General features: G+C 51.7%; 3 protein-coding genes and 1 long non-coding RNA gene across 8 annotated transcripts; 3 read left to right on the top strand and 1 right to left on the bottom strand.

Annotated features, from left to right (window-relative positions):
• The first annotated feature begins 26 nt into the window (after positions 1–26).
• LOC112962397 (thaicobrin-like) lies at positions 27–2,412 on the top strand. Its single transcript, XM_026058485.1, has 2 exons — positions 27–396; positions 853–2,412. Exons 1-2 carry the CDS (start codon positions 324–326, stop codon positions 1,371–1,373), a joined length of 594 nt encoding a protein of 197 aa, XP_025914270.1. The 5' UTR covers positions 27–323; the 3' UTR covers positions 1,374–2,412.
• Positions 2,413–2,826: 414 nt separating this feature from the next.
• Positions 2,827–9,896, top strand: LOC112962395 (butyrophilin subfamily 1 member A1-like). Of its 3 annotated transcripts, none has more exons than XM_026058480.1 (7): positions 2,827–3,076; positions 4,300–4,407; positions 4,862–5,206; positions 5,761–6,039; positions 6,672–6,770; positions 7,908–7,940; positions 8,911–9,896. In XM_026058480.1, exons 1-7 carry the CDS (start codon positions 3,055–3,057, stop codon positions 9,426–9,428), a joined length of 1,404 nt encoding a protein of 467 aa, XP_025914265.1. In that variant the 5' UTR covers positions 2,827–3,054; the 3' UTR covers positions 9,429–9,896. The 3 variants fall into 3 exon arrangements, with proteins under 3 accessions (XP_025914265.1, XP_025914264.1, XP_025914266.1); XM_026058479.1 differs by having other exon boundaries at positions 2,829–3,076; positions 4,297–4,407; XM_026058481.1 differs by lacking the exon at positions 2,827–3,076 and adding an exon at positions 3,522–3,950 and having other exon boundaries at positions 4,297–4,407.
• Positions 9,664–12,277, bottom strand: LOC112962398. Its single transcript, XR_003252293.1, has 2 exons — positions 12,188–12,277; positions 9,664–10,268 (listed from the first exon to the last, which is right to left on the bottom strand). It is a non-coding gene; the product is annotated as an uncharacterized LOC112962398 (long non-coding RNA).
• Positions 12,278–12,888: 611 nt separating this feature from the next.
• LOC112962396 (butyrophilin subfamily 3 member A3-like) lies at positions 12,889–19,101 on the top strand. Of its 3 annotated transcripts, XM_026058482.1 has the most exons (8): positions 12,889–12,996; positions 14,016–14,132; positions 14,869–15,210; positions 16,400–16,504; positions 16,935–16,955; positions 17,313–17,333; positions 17,609–17,641; positions 18,234–19,099. In XM_026058482.1, the coding sequence occupies exons 2-8, from the start codon at positions 14,033–14,035 to the stop codon at positions 18,755–18,757; spliced, it is 1,146 nt and encodes a 381-aa protein (XP_025914267.1). In that variant the 5' UTR covers positions 12,889–12,996; positions 14,016–14,032; the 3' UTR covers positions 18,758–19,099. The 3 variants fall into 3 exon arrangements, with proteins under 3 accessions (XP_025914267.1, XP_025914268.1, XP_025914269.1); XM_026058483.1 differs by lacking the exon at positions 17,609–17,641; XM_026058484.1 differs by lacking the exons at positions 12,889–12,996; positions 14,016–14,132 and having other exon boundaries at positions 15,057–15,145; positions 18,234–19,101.
• The last annotated feature ends 1,098 nt before the right edge of the window (positions 19,102–20,199 follow it).

Genomic DNA, 20,199 nt, shown 5'->3' with positions numbered 1-20,199 from the left:
CAGCCCCATGGGGCCCTGCAGTAACTCCGGGAGGGGAATCCCAAGACAGGCAAAATGGAGATGTGCAACGCAAGGATTAAATGAGATCCCACAACCATGTCAGAGCGTGGGGAGCTGTCGCCAAGATGAAGGCAGAAGGACCCATCCAACAATCTACTTTCCTGGAGTCATCCSACAGGGGACCACTGGCTGTCTAAAAAGAGCTCAAATGCTGTGACTCTTCCATCATTCCCTCCACTTCTCTCACCATTCAGCACTGAGTCTTGCCATCCACTTCCATTTGGGAATCCTGTTGATCAACGTCCTGTGGATTTTCTGCAGACATGCAGGTACCTGAGCTGGAGCTAGAAGAGGGGGAGGCCCAGGCTAATGAAGTGGAGGAGATGAGTGAGAAAGGTGAGTTCCAAGAAGGGAAGAAGAGGGGTGTTGCCCTCTGCTTGGGAAAAAGTTGCTTTCTGTCTCTGATGTGGAAGAGCCATTGCGGGTCAATGCACTTGGGCCTTGTCCTGGCCTGGGCTTGCCATGAGGTTGAGATGTGGTGGCTGCAACATCCCAGCTGGATACCCCTGTCGACCCCATGCCAGAGACATCCAAGCTCCCTCCATGGCCCACTAGGAGAAAGAGGAAATTTGGGGGCATGGATTGACATCTATCTGAGCTGGGTTGTGCCCAGACACACCTGGGAGCATCAGGTGTCACCGAGACTGGGGCAATCCAGTGCCAGGGGTTTTCCCACCCCATGCTGGAGACGCAAGGAGGTGCCTTCTCTTGCCGGGGCAGACATGGGCCACCATGTGTCCCACCTTCTCCAGGACTGCCCCTCCTAACGGTCTTCTCCTCCTCTGTCCCCAGTGGATGTCACCCTGGACCCGGGCACTGCCAATCCCTTCCTGGTCCTGGCAGCAGATCGGCGAGGTGTGAGGCGGGGAGACATGTGGGCTTCGCTGCCTGATGGCCCGGAGAGGTTTACCACCGAGCCCTGTGTGCTGGGCTGCCCAGGCTTCACTGTGGGGCAGCACCACTGGGAGGTGGCGGTGGCCGACGGCGGGGACTGGTGGGCCACTGGGGTGGCTGGAGGATACATCCGGAGGAAAGGCGTCCTCCAGCTTTCCCCCGAAGAGGGGATTTGGGCCGTGGGGCAGTGGTTCRGGCAGTACCACGCTTTCACCCACCCCGACTGGACCCCCCTGCACCTCCACCAGCCCCCCAGGACCATCCGGGTGTCCCTGGACTGCACCAGCGGGCAGGTGGCCTTTGCTGACGCCGAGGACGGAGCCCCCATCTTCACTTTCTCCCTGCTCCTGTGCCCCAGCGAGACCCTGCACCCATGGCTCTACGTTGGGAGCAACTCGTGGCTTGCACTGTGTCCCTGACGTGGTGGGACCGCCAGTGGCCACGGGGCTCCTCCTTGCCAAAAACATGATATATAGGGATATAGCTCTTCTATAGCTATTCCCTATAGCTATAGGGATAGAGGGAATACTCCCTATAGCTCAAGCTCTTTATAGCTATTCCCCGTAGCTAGAGGGATATAGGGAATATCCCCTATAGCTCACATTCCTCTATAGCCATTCCCTAGAGCTATAGGGATATAGAGAGATGTAGCTCCTCTATAGCTATTCTCTATAGCTATAGGCATATATATATGGATATAGCTCCTCTACAGCTATTCCTTAGAGCTAAAGGGATATAGGGAATATTCCCTGTAGCGATAGGGATATAGCCATAGAAAACAGGTATAGGGGACTGCRAGCTTCTCCAAAGGGAGCTGGAGCTCCTGATAACACTTCTTTTCTTTTCCATACCTTCAGAGCGGCTCCCTGCCCCCTTTCCAGCCCTCGYTGCCGTGTGCATTGGGCAGGCGTGTTTTCCTTCCAGCTTCTCACCAGAGTTTTTATCCCAAATCCCATGCGCTGTTTCTGTCTGTAACATGGTCCCCTTCGCCTCCCCCCTCCCCCTTTTTGCATTGCAGCATTTTACGCAGGCCCAGATGGAGCCAAAGCGTTAAAAAAAAAAAAAAAAAAAGCACTTTCCATCTGCCAGCAAGGTCTCGCGGGATGGGGTTTAGTTTCACCTTTACCTGTTTGACCAGCACTTGAACTGTGGTTATTTAAACAAGTGGAGCGATTGCAAGCAGCGCAACACCGTGTACCGTCCCACCCCGGCACCGCTGCCAAGCAGCAAGTCACAACCCAGCAATTCCCACGGCCTCTGCCGCTATTGCAGCAAATTCCTGGCAGCRCTTCTTTGGCTTGGGAAGAGCCAAACCTCTACGTCTTCCTCCCAAAATCCCTGTCACAACCGGGGGAAAAAAATGGCCTGGCGGAAGGCCCAAGTGGGTACCTTAACCCGTTAAAAAAGCAGTGATTATTGTTCCGCAAATTAAATAATTTGGAAGTGCAAACTCCTCTAGCAGCGCGCCGAAAGGCAAATCTGTACCCGGGGGGGGGAACCCCCACGGGCACCCGGCGGCCCCTGGGGGGCTGGGTCGGGGAGGGGGCAGCGCTCGGCGCTTTCGCTTTCGCTTTCTGGTCTGCGGTGCGAAAGGAGCGAGCGCCGCTGCGGGGAAAGGCGGCGGGTGCCCGGCGGCTCCGGGACCCTCGACGGCTCCGGGATCCCCCGACGCCTCCGGGACCCTCGACAGCTCTGCGACCCTCGACGGCTCCGGGACCCCCGACGGCTCCGGGACCCTCGACAGCTCTGCGACCCCCGACGGCTCCGGGACCCCCCCCGGCGGCTCCAGGACCCCCCCGGCGGCTCCAGGACCCCCCCGGCGGCTCCAGGACCCCCGACAGCTGCAGGACCCTCTGAGGCTGCAGGACCCCCGACAGCTCAGGGACCCCCGACGGCTCCGGGACCCCCCCCCGGCGGCTCCAGGACCCCCCCGGCGGCTCCAGGACCCCCGACGGCTGCAGGACCCTCTGAGGCTGCAGGACCCCCGACAGCTCCGGGACCCTCGACGGCTCCGGGACCCTCAACAGCTCTGGGATCCTCAACGGCTCCGGGACCCCCTGACGGCTCCGGGACCCTCTGGGACTGTGGAACCCCCCCGCGATGGTTGTGGGACCCCTGAGAGGTTCGGAACCCCCCTACGGCTACGGGACCCCCGATGGCTGCGGGAACCCCCCCCCAATGACTCCGGGACCCCCCCCGGGGGGGCTGCAGGTCCCCTGAGAAGTTAGGGATTCCCCGACGGCTGCAGGTCCCCCCCCAATGGCTGCGGGACCCCCCCAGTGGCTTCAGGACCCCCGACGGCTGCAGGACCCCTGGTGGGTGCAGGACCCCTGACAGCTCCAGGACCCCTTCCCGGGGGCTGCAGCCCCCTGAGAAGTTAGGGATCCCCCAACAGCTGCAGGACCCCCCCCCAGTGGCTGCAGGACCCCTGACGGCTGCGAAACTCCCCAGCCCTGGGAGACCCCTGACGGGTCTGGGACCCCCAATGGCTGCGGGACCCCCCAACGGGTCCAGGACCCCCACCCCCGAGTGTTTCAGGGCCCCCTGACAGCTGTGGGAACCCCCCCCCCCATGGCTGCAGGATCCCTGACAGCTGTGGGGGTCCCAGACCCGTTGCCAGTCCTGCACTTACCCAGGGTCCTGGACCCGTAGATGTCCTGGACTTGTTAGAGGTCCCACAGCCACCCCAGGGGTCCTGGACCCACTGGGGGTCCCACAGCCACCCAGAGGTCCTGAACGCATGGGAGTCCCAGATCCACCAAGGGTTCCCCAGGCTCGGGGAGTCCCCGATGTGGGGTGGGGGTCTAGGACCCCTGGGGTGGCTGCGGAACCCCCAACAGGTGCAGGACCGCAACAAGTCCATGACCACCAAGGCCACTGAAGGACCCCAAATGGGTCCAGGACCCCAATGGATCTGGGACCCCTGGGGTGACCGCAGGACCCCCAATGAGTGGCTGCAGAGCACGGGAGTGCTGGAGCCCAGGGAGCTGAGCCAGGTACAGGAACATGCTGGAGCGGGGAAAGAGGGAGCCCGGGCTTGAAACTCCTACCCAGGTTCCTTGTCACTGTTTGGGCCAGCAACCTGTGGGAAAAAATCTCAGGATCCGTATATTTTCTGTGATGGGATTTTTTCCTGCTTTATTTTTCTCCCTTCAGGCTTTGCAGTCTGCTCAAAGCAAAGCTGTCGCCGTGTTTAAATACAGCGACTGCAGAGATCAGCTAAGCATTTTTAAACCCCCCTCTCCACGGACACACTGTCCTTCCTTATCTTTCTGTTCTTCCCACATCTGCGTCACCCGTTGTTTTCTTTTTTTTTTTTTCTCCCAACCTCTTCCTCTTTAGTAGGTCAGATGGTTGCGAGGATGAAGCTTCTTTTGTTTTTCCATGCCAGCTGCCCTCTGCCTTGTGTCGTTATCTGCTTCCTGATGCTCTGCATTCCCAAGCTGGAGGCAGGTAGGACCCTGCACTTTTGCCGTGGGTTGGCTGCGTCCTATGCAACTTAAATACATTTAAATGTCAAAGGCGCTGAGAAATTCAGCATGTCACGGTTTTATGGTGGACTCATAAAGATTTAAAGATGTGAAACAGATTTAATTTGGGCAGATGACTGAGGAAGGAAGCAGGGGACATGACGTCCCCTCGCGTTCCTCCTCGGTCTGCTCCTTTTCCAGCCTGCAGGGACCATGGTGGTTCATGGTGGACTGCAGGGACCGTGGTGGTTCATGGTGGTATACAGGGACCATATTGGTTCATGGTAGACCACAGGGACCATGGTGGTTCATGGTGGGCCGTAGGGACCATTGCGCGTAGGCTGCACATCTAATGGCACCCTTTTGAGCTTTGCATTAAATGCGTGCATGCCCTCCTCACCGCCACATTTGGCCCAATATCCTGCTCTGTCCCACAGCTCAATTTTCACGGCGAGGAGCAGACAGCCCCATCCTCCTCGTCACCGTCGGGGCAGACACCGTACTGCCCTGCCGCCTTGCCCTAGCCAGTAGCCCTCGGCCCGTGGAGGTGACCTGGCTGTGGGTGCCGCACTCCTGGCCGTGGCATCACAGTCACACAGGGACGGACAGGGACAGCGTGCCAGGACACCGCCAAAGGACAGCGCTGCTGAAGCGCCGGATGTATGGGGGCCACGCAGATTTGAGGCTTTCCAGAGTCAGACCCTCCGACGAGGGACACTACACCTGCTTGGTTCAAAATGGGATCAAATATGAAGGTGCCCGGCTGGAACTGAAGGTGACAGGTTTGTAGCCCGTGGCTGCACAGTCTTGGAGGGAGAACCCTTAAAATTTGATTTTAGATACCTTGGCTGGACATGGCCTTTCCTGAAGCTCCTTGCAACTTTTAAAAGAAAGCTTCTGTTTGGTCTCACCTGAGACACCTCTCTGGTTTTTGTGCAAGAGGGTCCAGGGCAGGTGCAGGCATCAAATACCTCACCCAGGACTGAGCGGATTTTTGGTCATTTCAACTCTTTATCTGTAGGATCGTACAGAGATGATGGTGGGTGACATCACTGGAGGTTTTGCTCCATTTCAAGGGGGTTTATTTTTTTCCTCTGAGCTATTGTCTTTCTCTAAGAYAAGTAACTATGAAGCACATCTGATTCTAAAATATAAGCATTATCTCTAAGTAAATATTGGGTTGGAATAAGACTGAAAAACTTATTCTTCTAGTTCGCCCCCATGCAAAATAATTGAAACTCTGCATTGCTGCAGTTTCTGAAATCTGAGAATAAATATCCCTTTTGAAAACGAGCCCCATTTAACCCCAATTCTGTGTGTGCATGTGTCATCCTAGCCACGGGGTCTGCTCCTTACATCTCCATGGAGAGCTACCAAGGAGGCATCAGAGCTGTGTGTCGATCAGCTGGTTGGTACCCGCAGCCCCGGGTGGTGTGGAGGGATCCCAACCATCAGCTCTTACTGCCACAGTCCCAAACACATTCCCAGGATGAGAGAGGCCTCTTTGAAGTGCGAAGCACCCTTGTTATAACGGGAAACACCACGAAGAACATGTCCTGCGTCGTGAGGAACACCTACCTCAACCAAGAAATGGAAACGGCTTTTCAAACCTCAGGTTGGTTACCCCAACATGGTGCTCCACAGACAGGCAGGGTGAGATTTGGGGAAAGCTAGGGTTTCTCCAGAGATTTGTGGCTGGGATCTGGGATTTCAAAGGTCTGAGTGTGTATTTGGTGGTGAAATATTCCTACTGGTGGTTGCTTGGGTGTAGCTTCATGGCTAAGTTTAGCAACAAGGTGTCAACCGGAGAGCAAAAACCTGTCCAGACTAAATTTCTATAGTACTGCAAATCAGTAGCTCAAGTGAAGACACTTTTGCAACAGACGAACAGGGCAGCATCTAAATCCTTTGGTCAGTGAGTCTTGAAATGTCCCATTCAGCTTTGCGAGACGAACAAGACGAAGAAGGAAGGTGGTGGGCCGCAGGTCACCCTGACATGAGAAATAAGACAATTTTACACAGCGTAGCACTGTGAAGACTCACGGGAGCTGGGATTCAGCACTCTGGTCCCCATCAGGTCTGTAGGATGCACTCACTTAGCACCGTTTCTCTCTCCTGAGGAAACCTGGTTCATTGCTGCAGCTRGTAGAGAAAGAGAGGAATCCTTGCATGTCGTAGGTTAAACCTTAAAATGGAGCAATTTGGGGATATTTCCCTTGCTGTTTTTGTTTTTTTTTCCTTTTTTAGACTTTTTACAAGATGCCTATCCAGGGATGGCTGTTCCTGCCATGATCCTGACAGTGTTTGGTTTCGTCAGCTTCATTGCGTATCTGTCAAAGACCAAAGGTAAAAGCTTAACCCAGTTTCGAGAGAGGAGGATCTGGGTTATCGGCCTTTAGCAAACCCATCAAGGTACAAGGGATGCGCAGGATCATGAGCTTTATCTTCTAAAACAAATGCAACACTAAATGGGAAGCACGAATGAGCTGGGAAATTGACTTTTCTTGGATTCCTGAAGCTCTTGAGTCAAAAGAGTGAAAGGGAAAAATAAGGAAGAGGTAATTGAGGTTTGGGGCCTTGCGGGAAGGTGGGACATGTCCATCCCCATCATGCTTGGGTGTCCAGTGCCCTGAGTGTGTCGGAGCGAACGCAGCCATKGGAAGCTCCGGGGTCACTCTTGGTCTGACCATTATTGAGGTGCTTTAGCGTTGCAGCAACAACTGGAGGTCCAAGTCCCTGCCCAGTGCTGCCCTTGCTCTTGCAAGGGAGATTTTCAAAATTCAAGACTTAGTAAATCCATAAATGTACAGCTGAAGCATTGCTGATACTCCTCTGCAAGTTGTCACCTAGCTGTCTCCTTTTTTTTTGGGGGGGGGGGGCAATGTTTGGTTCTTTAATACCAATTAACTTCCTGTTAGCTAGGCAAAGCCTGAGTTACTGCATAATGCTGGAGGAAGAGCTAAAATTCCTTTATTTTGAAAATGAAAGCCCAGCTGTTTTAGCAGAATACAGTCAAAAGTGGATGTGAAGGATAAGCACCCCCCCCCCCATTTTATCAGGCTTATGTACTCTGGGGAGGAGCAAATACTACTTTTGTGACTCCAAGAAGAGATAAATGCAGAAATTAGGCTTTCCTCCCCTCTTCTGCCTATGTTTACTGTCCTGAATTCAGTGGAATTTGGTCGCGGATTCCGATGGGAAAAGGACAAGGGCTATAAATAGTCGCGTSTGTTTGTTTTTGTTGCTCACCCAACTTGCTGATCTGGAGAGACAAGGTTGGTCAGGGTAATTCCGGAGGCAATGAGGCAAGGCATAGGAAAAGGGAGGTGAATTCAGCACCTGAAAGAGCAGTGTAACCTGAATCCACCCAATGCATTGTAATTGCCTTAGTGACATAGCGATAAACTAGTCAAGTGGAACGAGCGTGTTCAGATCACTTTTCATCTGTTGKTTTTTTTTGTTTTGTTTTGTTTTTAATTTTAGAGTGGCGGAGATTTGTGGACAAAATGGGAAAAGGTAATTTAAAGCACGTTCAGGAGCTTCCCGCGAGCAGCTCCTGTTGCATCAGCAGGGCCGGGGGAGAGTTTGCTTCCCCTGCCCACTCACGGCTCCCTGGGAACCAAAACCCCCCTTTTTCTGCCTGGTTTTAATTCTCACCTCCTCCTGTTCTTCTCCTCCCCGCTGGCTGCATGGGAGATGTTCACAGCCTGGAGAAAATCCCCAATCCCCAAGCACTTGGGGGAGGGGAAGCAAAAAACGGTGGAGAAAATCAAGATGGTGGGATGAAACTTGGCTTGGCTGCAGCTTCTTGCGGCACCAAGCATGGTCCCGGAGTCAGGTCATGTAAAAGAGCAAAGGGTGGATCTGATGTAGTGTTCTTGGACCCACCTCCAGTGACAAAACACAGTGTTGAGCCAAGTCCTTTCTCAAGCTGCTGCATTTTATAGCGAAGGAAATGATCYTATAAAGATATAGTAATGTCCCATCTTTTATGTAGAAATCTGCCCAACCGAAGGGACAACTGGGGCAAATTATATGTCTGTCTTCTCCAGTGGGTCACCTCTTATTCTCGCCATGTCCTTTCACATTCTCTCCCTCACTCTCCGTCCTCCTGCTTGTTCCTGCTCCGGCTTTGCTGTTTGGGAGGTGYCTGATGCCAGACTCCCTCCCTGAGCAAGGCCTTCGTGACCCTGCCAGGGATTTGGACTGTCAGGAGCAGCAGTGCTCACATCATGCCTACTCTTCTGCTTGCTCTTCAGTCTCAGCCATGGAGGCAGAGACCTGACCACAGACAAGAGCAACCTTGACCCTTCCTGTATGGATTGTGTCTCCTGCTGAGCTTTAATTTCATTCTTTCTTTCCTTCTTTCTTCTTTGAGGACCATATCCCGGCAGGAGGACATAGACATTCCCCGTTGGGTAGGTCCCTGCCACCACCCCAAGCCAAGCTCTGCCCCAATCCRTTGACCTTGCTCTCTCTCTCGCAGCAAACATGACCCTGGATCCGGACACAGCTCACCCTTGGCTGCTCCTCTCCGAAGATGGCAGAGGCGTGAGGTGGGGAGAAGAGCAGCAAGAGCGGCCCGAGAGGCCAGAGCRATTCGACACGTGGTGCTGCGTGCTGGGCCGCGAGGGCTTCGCTGCGGGCAGACATGCTTGGGAAGTGACAGTGGGCAGTGGGAAGAGCTGGGGCGTGGGACTGGCCAGGGCCTCTCTGAAGAGGAAGGGGCGAACCTACCTGAGCCCCAAGGAGGGGGTCTGGGCGGTGGTGAAGCTGGAGGATGTGTTTCGGGCTCTCACCTCCCCTGAACGCACCCCACTGCCACAGAGCTTCATCCCCAGAAGGATCCGCGTGTCCCTGGAGTACGACAAGGGGCAGGTGGCCTTTTCTAATGCAGAGACTGATGCCCCCATCTTCACTTTCCCACTAGCCTCGTTCAGGGGGGAGAAGATCCATCTTTGGCTCTGGGTGTGGGGTAAAAGCTGGCTCAGATTGTCTCCCTGAAATGCCTCTCAGAGGACCTGTATGAGTCTGGCCTTGGTCGTTTCATGGTCTCGCTGCTTCTCAAGGACATCTTTCTTGAAGACTTCCTCCTGAATCAATTCGATGACCCTGGAAGATCAGTGTTTTTGGATTGATCTGTCAAACAATGGGCAGCCAGCAAGCACTGAGATGAAGCAGGGGAAACCCTCCAGCCGCCACTTCTGCCCGCAAATGGGACCAAGTTGGGCCAGTTTGYGATGTGATCTTTCTTGCAGTTGTATCTTTCCCGACCCTGGGAGCATATGTCCCTCGCTTCAACAGTTAATGGGGAGAGTTGATAGCCAGTGCTGGGCCTTTCTTGCCATGCTTCTTCTGGTTGTGTTGGGTGGGAGAGGCTGTTCAAAAGAGATCGTCTTCCAAGCTACCAGGACTGTCTCCTGGTGTGAGCGCGGGCAAGCACTGGGCTCTAAATAAAGGACTTTACACTTCCCCTGGGAGCGCTTTGAGCTCTTTTCCTGCAGTATCTATGTCTGCAAAGGGTGACGTTTGCTCCTGGTCCTAGTGGCAGCTTCTTTGGGTGCTGGTTGAAGAGGATAGCTCCAGATCACTTCCATCGTTTCTGTGCATTTTTTCATTTGGTTTCTTTTTTCCAAACTGTTCATGMTGTGGTTACTAGGGTCTTTGCAAAGATGGGGAAGTTCTCCCAAATGTGCTTCCACTTTAGAGGGTGGGGGAGGCTCTGCTGCCTGGTGTCCATGAAGGAGGCATCTGGTGAGGGTTAGTGAGCAGAGATGGCACCAAAGGGAGCATCCAAAAGAGTTGTATTCATTTCCATGCACTGTTTCCCCATGTCAGGGTGCTCTGAGAAAAAACAGTGTTTTGGAGCATCCTTCCYGGGGCAATTTGCCCAATCCTTGGGGTCTCTGATGACCTGGGTCTCACTGGATCTGCTGCTGCCTGCCCYCATCTGTAACCATCCCTGCTCACATGTTTAGGGGCTGTTATGGACCCATCTGAGAGCTTCCCACACCATCCACTGCAGTCACCATTGCCACACAGTGCAGGCACAGTGCTTTACACCACATTTCCCCAGAAAACCAACACGAGAGTATGAATTATTAGCACAGAAATAAGTTTTCTTGACATCATGTAGGTTGCTGCAAAGGGTCTGTCTTCTCTCCAGCTGCCTATCTTTGGATGGCCTTGAATAATCATTGGGATCTGAACCCCAGGATAAATGGCTCCGTGGTAGCCCTTCTCATGCAACAGCCACCCAACTTCAATGCTTCCACCTCAGGCTCATGGTTACTGCRATAATTAGCTCAAAACTAGATCTGTGAGCTCAATATTTTTTCCATGTTCCTCCCCTTTTTTGACTATTTTTTGCTCCAGGCTTGTTACTTCTGCCACAGCAACACAGCCCTGAAACATGGCGTTGGCTGGAGCTCTTCCCTTCCCAACCCACGACTGGTTTTAACATTGTGTCTCTCCTCCCTGCCAGCCATGGGCTCTGCTGCAGCCAGTCTTTCTGTGCTTTCTTACTCAAAATCTTGCTCAAAATCTTGTTTTGGGGGCAAAGAGGAAGCACACCTTGTGTTTGGTCCCACTGCTGCTTCCTCACTGCAGGTCTTTTTAATACTGCCGGGGCAATCTCTTATTCTTTTTACCTTGTCACCCTCCTTTTCTGTCTTTTCCCCATTTCTTCTGATTTAGCAAAGGAAACAGTATGCATTGGCTCAAGGTTCTTCCTCTTCCTGACAGTTTCCATTAGTTTATGATTATTCATTTTCCCCCAGATGACTCTCGTATTCGGATCTCTAACACATCCCACACTCAGGTCATCAGCAACAGCTTTTTTAAATGCAGCCTGGTAAGAATTTGGGGCTGGTCCACTTGCGTTATTTAAAATACCACCAACAGAACCTAATAACTTTTTCTGCTCTAAAATATATTTCTCCACTTTCATGACACAATTTTCCAATTTCCGACCTTCCTCCGAAAGCCCACATACCCGTTCCCGCTCACTGCGGCTGGCGCAGCAGCGACTCCCTGATATGAGAGTTAGTTTGGCTTTTAATTCCTGTTTTTCGCCCATAATTGCCTGGGTTTGTTCACATGCTTCTTAATGCTGTATAACTGTCATAGAGCTGCAACTCCTTCCTGAATTTTGCCCTCTTCTAGCTAGTTCAGTAGGTTTCTATTTCAATTTCTGGTTTGCATTTCCTGTCTTTATATTCCGATTTTCCCTCCCTAGTCCATTTGCTAACCACACTGCCCACACTTTCTGGGAGAAAAATTGGAACTTGGCAGTTTTCTTTAATTCTGCAAATTCTTGCTCAGCTTGCTCAATGCTTTTGGAAGGATCCCAGTCCCAAGGGTTTGGTCCTCACTGAATAACCCCGTTCCTCAGCTCTGACATTTCTTGCAAAAACGTGGCAGGGGATGTGTGTGTGGTCTGGGGTCAGAAAAATGCACTGCTTTTGCTCTTAATTGCCATGTTTTCTTTTGCTTTGTTTTTCTTGGCGCTCTTACAAACGTGCCTGGCTTTCTGTGTTTTTGCAGAAAAGCCTGCCCAAAAAGGACAGCTGCTGCATCCTCCACCAATTTATTATGCTCAAAATCTTGTTTCTGGGCAAAGAGAATGCACACCTTGCATATAAATAAAGCCAAGAACTTAGTATAACCAAAATCACAAAGGTCTTATTATCAGTCCAGATCTAATTATTACAGAAAAAGAAGGAATAATGCAGTTAAAATTACACACATTTCATGCTTTCTACCTCTTTTCCTGCGGTTGTACTTGCACCTTGTGCTGCTCCTCAGGGTCCTGAGCTCAAGGGTTTCATTTTGGTGGCACTGGGATGTCACAGCTCATTTTTATATGTTTGCTAATGTTATAAATGTTATTCGCTTTTGCACCTTTGCTCATTCTTTTTTGGTCGGCAGCTCCGTGTTGCGTCTGTATTTGCTATATACGGTGCCTTTTATGCATGTTAGATGCTATTTCTTTGCTCTCCTTGTTACCCCTAAACCACTTTTGCCCAATTTTGCGTTTCTTTAACTGCCCGTGGGTGAGGTGCTCGTAGCCGCATGGTTACCAGTGCCAAGGCAGTGCCCCATCATTATAGTCCCATGTCTGTGCTCTTCCGCGTCACCACTTTGCAAGGCCTCTGCTACTGCGCCAGGCTCCGCTTCTGTGTTTGAGTCATAAAACCAGGGTGCCCCCACACCAAGATAAGCAAAAATAAAGCAAATTAGCCATCATCAGCCGATCCCTCAGCAAAATTGCTGCCACCACTCAACCAGGTGGAGCAAAGCAAGGAAAGGTCTGGCCAAGCTGCTGAGCCACTGGAAGTGGCTGCTCCCATATGAGCAGGCTCTAATCTCCCCACGCAGCCAGGCTGGAAAGTGCGGCAGTAATGTCCCCACCCGCTTGATCACTTTAATCTTCATTTTTTATCTGTGGCAAGTGCTGAAGAGGCAAAAACATTTCTTTAGTGGCGACTATGACTTGCTAACGGAAAGTCACCAAACACTCAAAAACTGGAGAATTTGAGAAGTGACTGCAGTTTCCAGGAGCACCGAACTGGTAAGGGACAATTTTCTGCCTGGAAATGCCTCCCTGCAACAAGTGCTTATTGCTTCTACTGCTCATGTATAGAAAAAATCATAAAAATCCTAATTGCCCCCTCTGCCTGCAAATGCGGCACACGTGCACTGGCGTGGGGAGCTGTTGCACAGGAGCAAAGTGGGTAGAGCTGGGAGTTGGGTCTCACCCAGCTTTGGCTGTTCACCTCCCCCAGGAGCAGGTCGTCCCGACTCCCTTTATAGCTGAGAGGAGGAAATAGCAGCCCTTAAAGCAACTTCTCCAGCTCCCTGCGGTTTCCGTCTCTCTCTCTCTGGCTGCAATGCACCGAAGACCTTTGCCCTTTTCCGCTGCTGACATCATTTGCTGAGTTTTCTTCCCCTGGAGGCAGCCGATGTCCGTTTCTTCATATGAACAATTTCTTTGTGTCTTACACATACAGACATTATGAATTCGGCTGCATTCCTTGCCATTACTGTCACATGCATGGAAACAGTGATTTTAATGGCATGCGGTTTACGGGTTATGAATAAGGGAGTGGTTCCAAAAATGGGTGTCCGGCTTTTGTTTTAGGAAGGGGAGAGCACTGGAGAAGGCTGAGGGAGCAGGCAGAAGACATCGCAAAACCATAATTTGTGAACCGCAGTCAAGCCTGTGTGCAGTCCCCTGCCCAGGGGACCATCCCTCCTGCCCCAGTGGCCTCCCAGGGTCATGGTCTGACAGTGTCAAGCATGCTTGCAGCGAAACCCCCCCAAGAAACACACAGTCTTCGCCTTCCAGGCCTTATTGCAGTACAAATAAATGATGTGATTTATCCTTCTTTCTCTTGCCCCATCAGAGTGCTGTCACCGCTGGCTTTGCTTTACCTGTAGCCTTGCATTAGCAAAGCAAAAAGCACAGGTGGAAAACCAGCAGGTCTTGCAGTAAGTCAGGGAAAAGAAATAAGGTGGTGCTGGTACTGCCTGCACATCAAATTGCCGTAATCACTCTGTTTTCTTTGCTTCCTCCTCTCTTCTCACTAGGTTGATGCGCAGGGAAGATGTGGTTTCTCTCCTTCTGCAGGAGTTTGGACATCAAGTCTCCCCTGCCTGGCTTCATCATGTATTTCACAGCTTCCCTCATTCCAAAGCTGGAAGCAGGTAGGTGTCCTCACTGCTCCTGCAGGCTCCTAGAGGATCAATTCGCCTTTATCTGAGATTGTACATGATCTCCACCACTCAAGTAACCAAAAAATAAGGAATGAAGCCTCTTTTTGCCATCAGCTTTTAAGGTTGGGTCCCAAATCCCTTTCAAGGTTCAAACCTCATTCACAGAGTCACAGAACGGCTGAGGTTGGAAAGGACCTCTGGAGATCATCTAGTCCAACCCCCCTGCTCAAGCAGGGTCACCTAGAGCACCTTGCCCAGGACGCTGTCCGGACGGGTTTTGACTATCTCCATCCAAAGCATTGGGAAGGGCAGCACTGAGATGCATTCTTCAAACCTTAAATAGCAAAGGAGAGCAAGTCCGCCACAGGGTCCCAAAAGCACCAAGAGTCATTCCCCTGGTTTCAGCAGGGTTTGAACTGGACTTCAGCTCCTCCTTGCCCAGAGAGGTTGTAGAGTCTCCATCCTTGGAGATATTCAAAAGCTGTCTGGACACAGTCCTGGACAACGTGCTCTAGGTGACCTTGCTGGAGCAGGGGATTTGGACTAGATGGTCTCCAGAGGTCCCTTCCAACCTCAACCATTCTGTGATTCTGTGAATATCTCCTCCAGCTTCTTGCTCCTGATGGCCTGGCTTGAGATTACATGACATTGCAGAAGGGAGATGCAGACGAGCCTCATGCAGGTGCCCACGTTTGCCCTGACAGTTCTGCCCTGCTCCTCTCCACAGCCCCGTTCACACTGGCAGGACCCACCAGCCCCGTGGCAGCGGTCGCAGGCCAGGGCATCGTGTTACCCTGCAGCCTGCATCCCCGGAGGAGCGCTGCTAACATGACAGTGAGGTGGACCCGAGTTGCTGATGTTGTGCACCACTACGGCAGCGGGCAGGACCGGCACGAGGAGCAAGGGCCGAGCTACCGTGGGAGGACAGGCCTGTCCAAAGAGGGTCTCGCCAGTGGGAGTGCAGCACTGAGCATCACCACAGTCAGGCACGCCGATGAAGGCCAGTACGTCTGTTTTGTTCAAGATGGTTCTGATTATGAACGTGCCACGATGACCCTGGAAGTAGCAGGTCCGTAGCTCAAATCCGTGTTTCCAGGGGACGAAGGTCCTTGGGGTTTCTCTTCTGCATGCCCTTGCCCAGATCATTTATTCCCAAGCAGAAACTCCAGAGAGTCCCATTTGGAAACATGATAGGGGATCCCTAAAGCAGCTTCATGCTTTTGAAAATATAAACACACCTTGGCCGTGTGCTCCCATGTCTTCTCCTGGACCCAAATTCCTGTGACAGGCTGAGATGGTCACCGCCACTAGGACAGAATTCATCCCCTTTTGGGGGTTTGTTTCCAAACAACCCAAGTTCACCAGGATCCACCAGAATCTGTCAGACCACAGCAGCACAAGGGCTGGCAGAAGGGAGCAGTGGGAATGGACCCAAGGGGACAGGGAAGATGCAAATATTCAAATGTCTTACCCCTCTTCCATGGAAAACACCCCAAAGCAAATATTGCAATGGAGAACATGAGCAGTGGAGAAGCATTTCTGTGTCCCTAAGCCATGCGGGGTTGTGACCCACCAAAAACATAATGTGGACACTGGTGTTTTCCATAGCAGGAATAGTCAGACCTCACCAGCCTGTATGCAGGTGGGAATGCACAATGAGGGTGGAGAAAGACCTCCCCAGTGCACAAAACAGGGAGGAGGCCCCACCTCCCAAAACGAGCATCAAAATCAAAATAAATTGCCAACACAGAAATACTCAGAGCCAGCAAATCCAGAAAATTCCTCCTGGAAATGATAAGCTCAGTTGCTCTTTGCTTCCACTCTTCGCCATGGAGCAGAGCTTCAGCTCTCATGATTTTCTCTGCGGAGCAGCCATGTCGAGAACTTTCTGCATTTTCCACCCGCAGAGCACAGCGTAGTTCAGATTAGACCCTGCAGAACTAGAGGAAGCATTTAGAGGCACAGCTTATTGCTGTAGATCTGGGTTTTTTCACCCTAGGAAAGGGGCCAATTATCAAAAGCCATGTTTAGACCAAAAAAAAAAGCTAATTTCTGTGTATTCTTACACTATCTTAACCAAAAATTAAGACCAAACAATTGGAATAAGCCTCAAATTTTCCCCCCAGTGTTTAGTAGTAGAGCTAGCACTGTAACCCCCACCTCCCCGCTGCCTTCCCTTTTTKCAGACCAGTGCCTCTAAGGATGGATTTCCACTATTTTTTTCTACTATTTTCTATTTTTTCTGTTTTTTTTTTCAGCTCCCTTTTCTCTAGGAGTGTTTCCCTGGAYGGTGGCTCTGATTGTGGCCCTGGTGGCTTGGATGGGGTCCCTTGGCCTCATCGTTTACCTGCTTAAAACTAAAGGTAAAATCTTAATGGAGGAGAGGGAGGACGCGTCTGATGGGGAAGAGGTTGTCTTAAAGTGCGTGAAAATAGAAAGGAGAGCGACCAGGACACCTGAGTCACAGGTCTTACAAATTAAATAGAAGAACGTTGAAAAGGGCTCATGGGTGACTTAGATGTATTAAATGCATTAAAGACTCCAAGTGAAGAGAAAAGGGGAGGAAAAAGGAGAAAAGGAAGAAGAGAGATGGTTGCGTGGGAAGGAAGAAGAGCCAGGAGGACCCAACTTCCCTCAATTTTCCATCTCACCCTTCATCTTCTTTGGAAACACATTTTCCATAAGGCACTGTAGGGAAAGACATGACAGATAGGGATAAGAAAGGGAGAGCACCGAATTCTTGGAATAGAAATTCTTTTGCTGATAACATATTCTTTGTGGTTTGTTTTCCAGCGAGACAGTCTGCAGAATGGGGTGAGTCTCTTTCTTCCACCCACTTCCAACCAGCAAAGTCGTGTCCCCATGGCAATGTTTTCTTTGGGGTTTTCTTCTGATGAGATTTCATGAAAAGTATATCCACATCTGAAGTTGGCCAAGAGTGAGACTGTAAAGTTTCGTATCGCAAGGCAACAGGAAATAATTTAATATATTGTCTAAAAGTCCATAGTGATTTTCACTCCTTCCCTGGAGGCATCCCCGCATTTAACGTTGTCCAGCGATGGGATGCAAACAAAACAATCTGAAGAGCAGGGCACAGGACCAGATCTGTCCTTCCCAAATAGCAAATTCATTTTTTGTAACCGCTTTTTCTTTATGAATTATTTCTTACAGGCAAAAAAGCTGCAGAACTTGGTAAGTCTCTTTCCCGCTTGCAACGCCTTCGCCCTATGGGGGGGGTTCTTTGTTCTCTGTCTTTTCCCCACATTTTAATTACTGCGTGTTAGGGAATTAGTAGCACCTTAGCTGAGCAACTGCAACACATTACTAAAAGAATTAATTAAAAGAAGTAATTGGCATCACCTTCTGCTGCCGCTGTAAACCCAAAAGCATGATGACTGGCAAGAAAACCCTGTAAATGGAATATGTCGCGGTCGCGTCTCACCTCCCACCATGTGGTTGGTTTGCAGAGTGGAGAAGACGCGTCATGCCCATCCAGAAAGGTGAGCAAGCGTCGTGTCTCCTGAAACAAAGCAGAAGTTGTATTGCGGCCCATATGGGGTGTCCAAGGAGATGGTTGGATCTCCACCCTTGGAGGTGTTCAAAGCCTGACCCTGAGCAGCCTGGGCTAGTTGGACTTGCTCTGAGCAGGAGGTTAGCTTGGACTCCAGAGGTCTGGTCCCACCTCAATTCTTCGGTGATTATGGGGTTGGCCTGGAGACCTCCAGAGGTCCAGTCCCACCTCAATTATTTGGTGATTATGACTGATTTCCCATGTTCTGGACACAGTCACAACCTGATATTGGGTGAGTCCCTGGCCAGTCCCATGAGGGGCACAGCACGTCCTCTTACTAGATCACCGTGATGGCAAATGCCTTTCAGCTGTGACAGCAAAAGCATGCAAGTCCCAGGCAGGAAAATTTCAGGAGAAATTTCCTAAGAGCTCAGAGCTGCTTTTCTGCGGTCCTGGGCACAAGCCAGAGGAAAGCAATGGCCTGATTCCCACCAAGCTTGGGCAGATCCCACCAGATACTGCAAAACCCCTGCAGGAAGGGGGTCTTCTCCTGATGCTCTGCCTCCCTCTCCCCCCTGCAGCCGACGTGACGTGGGATCCCGACACGGCTCACCCTCTCCTCCACCTCTCTGCGGACGGGAGACGCGTGGAACGGAGGGAGAYGCCGCAGCTTTTGTCCCAGCACCCGGAGCGATTCGACACTGAGCGCTGTGTGCTGGGGGGCAAGGGCTTCACCGGGGGGCGGCACACTTGGGCGGTGGAGGTGGCGGAGGGAGGACACTGGTGGGCGGTAGGGGTGGCTGCGGGGTCCGTGAGGAGGACGGGGAGCTTCGCCTTCAGCCCCGAGGACAAGATCTGGGCAGTGGGGAAGCTCATGGGCCACCACCGAGTCTTCACGGCTCCTCACCCCATGCCACTGCCACTGGACCATGTGCCCCAGAGGATCCAGGTTCTTCTGGACTATGCTACGGGCCAGGTGGTGTTCTCCGATGATGATAGTTGGGCCACGATCTTCATTTTCCCTCTGTCCCCATCTGCCGGAGAGAGGCTCTACCCTTGGCTTTGGCTGGGGGAGGCTGGAACCCACCTCAGGGTCTGCACCTGAGCCAGGAGAAACTGCCTCCTCAGCACCAACCCAACAAAATCTGGAGGCCGGCGCGTCCTTTTTTCTGTCCTTTGGGACAAGTTCCCATCTTCTTGCAGACTTTCTGTCATGCCACAGTGTTGGCAGAGCCACCGCTGCTCCAAGCAAGGAGGAGAAGCCAGAACGGGGAGAATTAGGACCTTCTCTGCCTCACCAGGAAAGACAGGTGGAGCAGATGTTAATGCGTGTGTATTATGTGCTCTTTGGCCCAACTTTCATATCACAGGGATTTGATCCCAAATAATGCAATTGCTGGAATTATGATTAAAAACAACCAAAAAAAGAGTGCTCACAACTACATTACAGACGCATGTTTTCTCCGTGCATCTTTCCGTGCTTTCCACAACCGGCCGGCGTGCAGTGTTGCAAGGGCATCCAGGCTTCTCCAAGATGCAGAGAGGCATTGTGGGTGGCTTTTATCTCTGGGGAATTTATTGTCGGGCCAGTCCACACTTTACCAAAACACTCATTATTAGTCCGATGTCAATAATGACATTTATAAGCCACTTCGCCCCCAAAATTTCCAGGCTGGAAGGGAGGCAGCTGCAGGGGAACATGAAGGAGGTCTAGAAATAACGAAGGAGAAGGTAAGTTGGGACCTGCTTAACGTCTCTCAAAGCTGGAACCAAGGTCATCTTGGGACAGATTTAATTAACGAGTAGAAGGTGACGGACACAGCAAGTTTCCATTGGGCCGAAAAATCATTTGGCTGCAGGGATGGAGGAAATAATTGAATGAAATGAATGAAAAAAGGAATGAATAACTCTGAGGGTCATTAAATGCATCTCCTCTTCCTTGGGGTACACGTGAACTGCACGTCATTAGGGGACAGGAGACTCCACTGGGGGGGGGGGGTATTTCCCCGCAAAAAGGAGAAATCTTCAACGTTTAGGCCCATGGGGTGCAGGCGAGCTTGGAGACAAGCTTAAATAATCCAAAAAAGAAACCATCAAGAAGGTCTCCTCCACCAAGCCAGGCACCAGTTTCATTTTCCTGGGTTCATGACTTGGCTTTTCGCCCCCAAAAACGTAACGGGGGCGTTCCTGAAAGGGGAGGCAAATCACCGTGCCCCCTGCACCGGGCACAGTCGTGAAGGGAGAGGCCGATGTAAACACAAAACTCTGGGATTTCAGCCCAGAATTTGCCCTTCCTCCTGCATATTTCGACTTTATTTATCTTATATCCATAGGGTCCCTGCAGACCCTATAGGGCCCCATAGACTTCCCTGACCCTATAGGGTCCACCTAACCCTGTGGTCCACCCTTGCGCTGTAGACCCCTGCCACCCTTAGGACCCCCAGCATAACCCCTCCCGACTCCATAGGGCCCCCATAGACCCCCCCAACCCCATAGAGTCTCCCCTAACCTTGTGGTCCTCCCCTGTCCCATAGATCCCCCCACCCT

Source organism: Apteryx rowi, unplaced genomic scaffold (assembly GCF_003343035.1).
Source record: "Apteryx rowi isolate R43461 unplaced genomic scaffold, aptRow1 scaffold_1473, whole genome shotgun sequence".
Classification (NCBI taxonomy): domain Eukaryota; kingdom Metazoa; phylum Chordata; class Aves; order Apterygiformes; family Apterygidae; genus Apteryx; species Apteryx rowi.
Note: the sequence above shows the minus strand (reverse complement) of the source record. Positions and strands in the feature narration are given on the sequence as shown.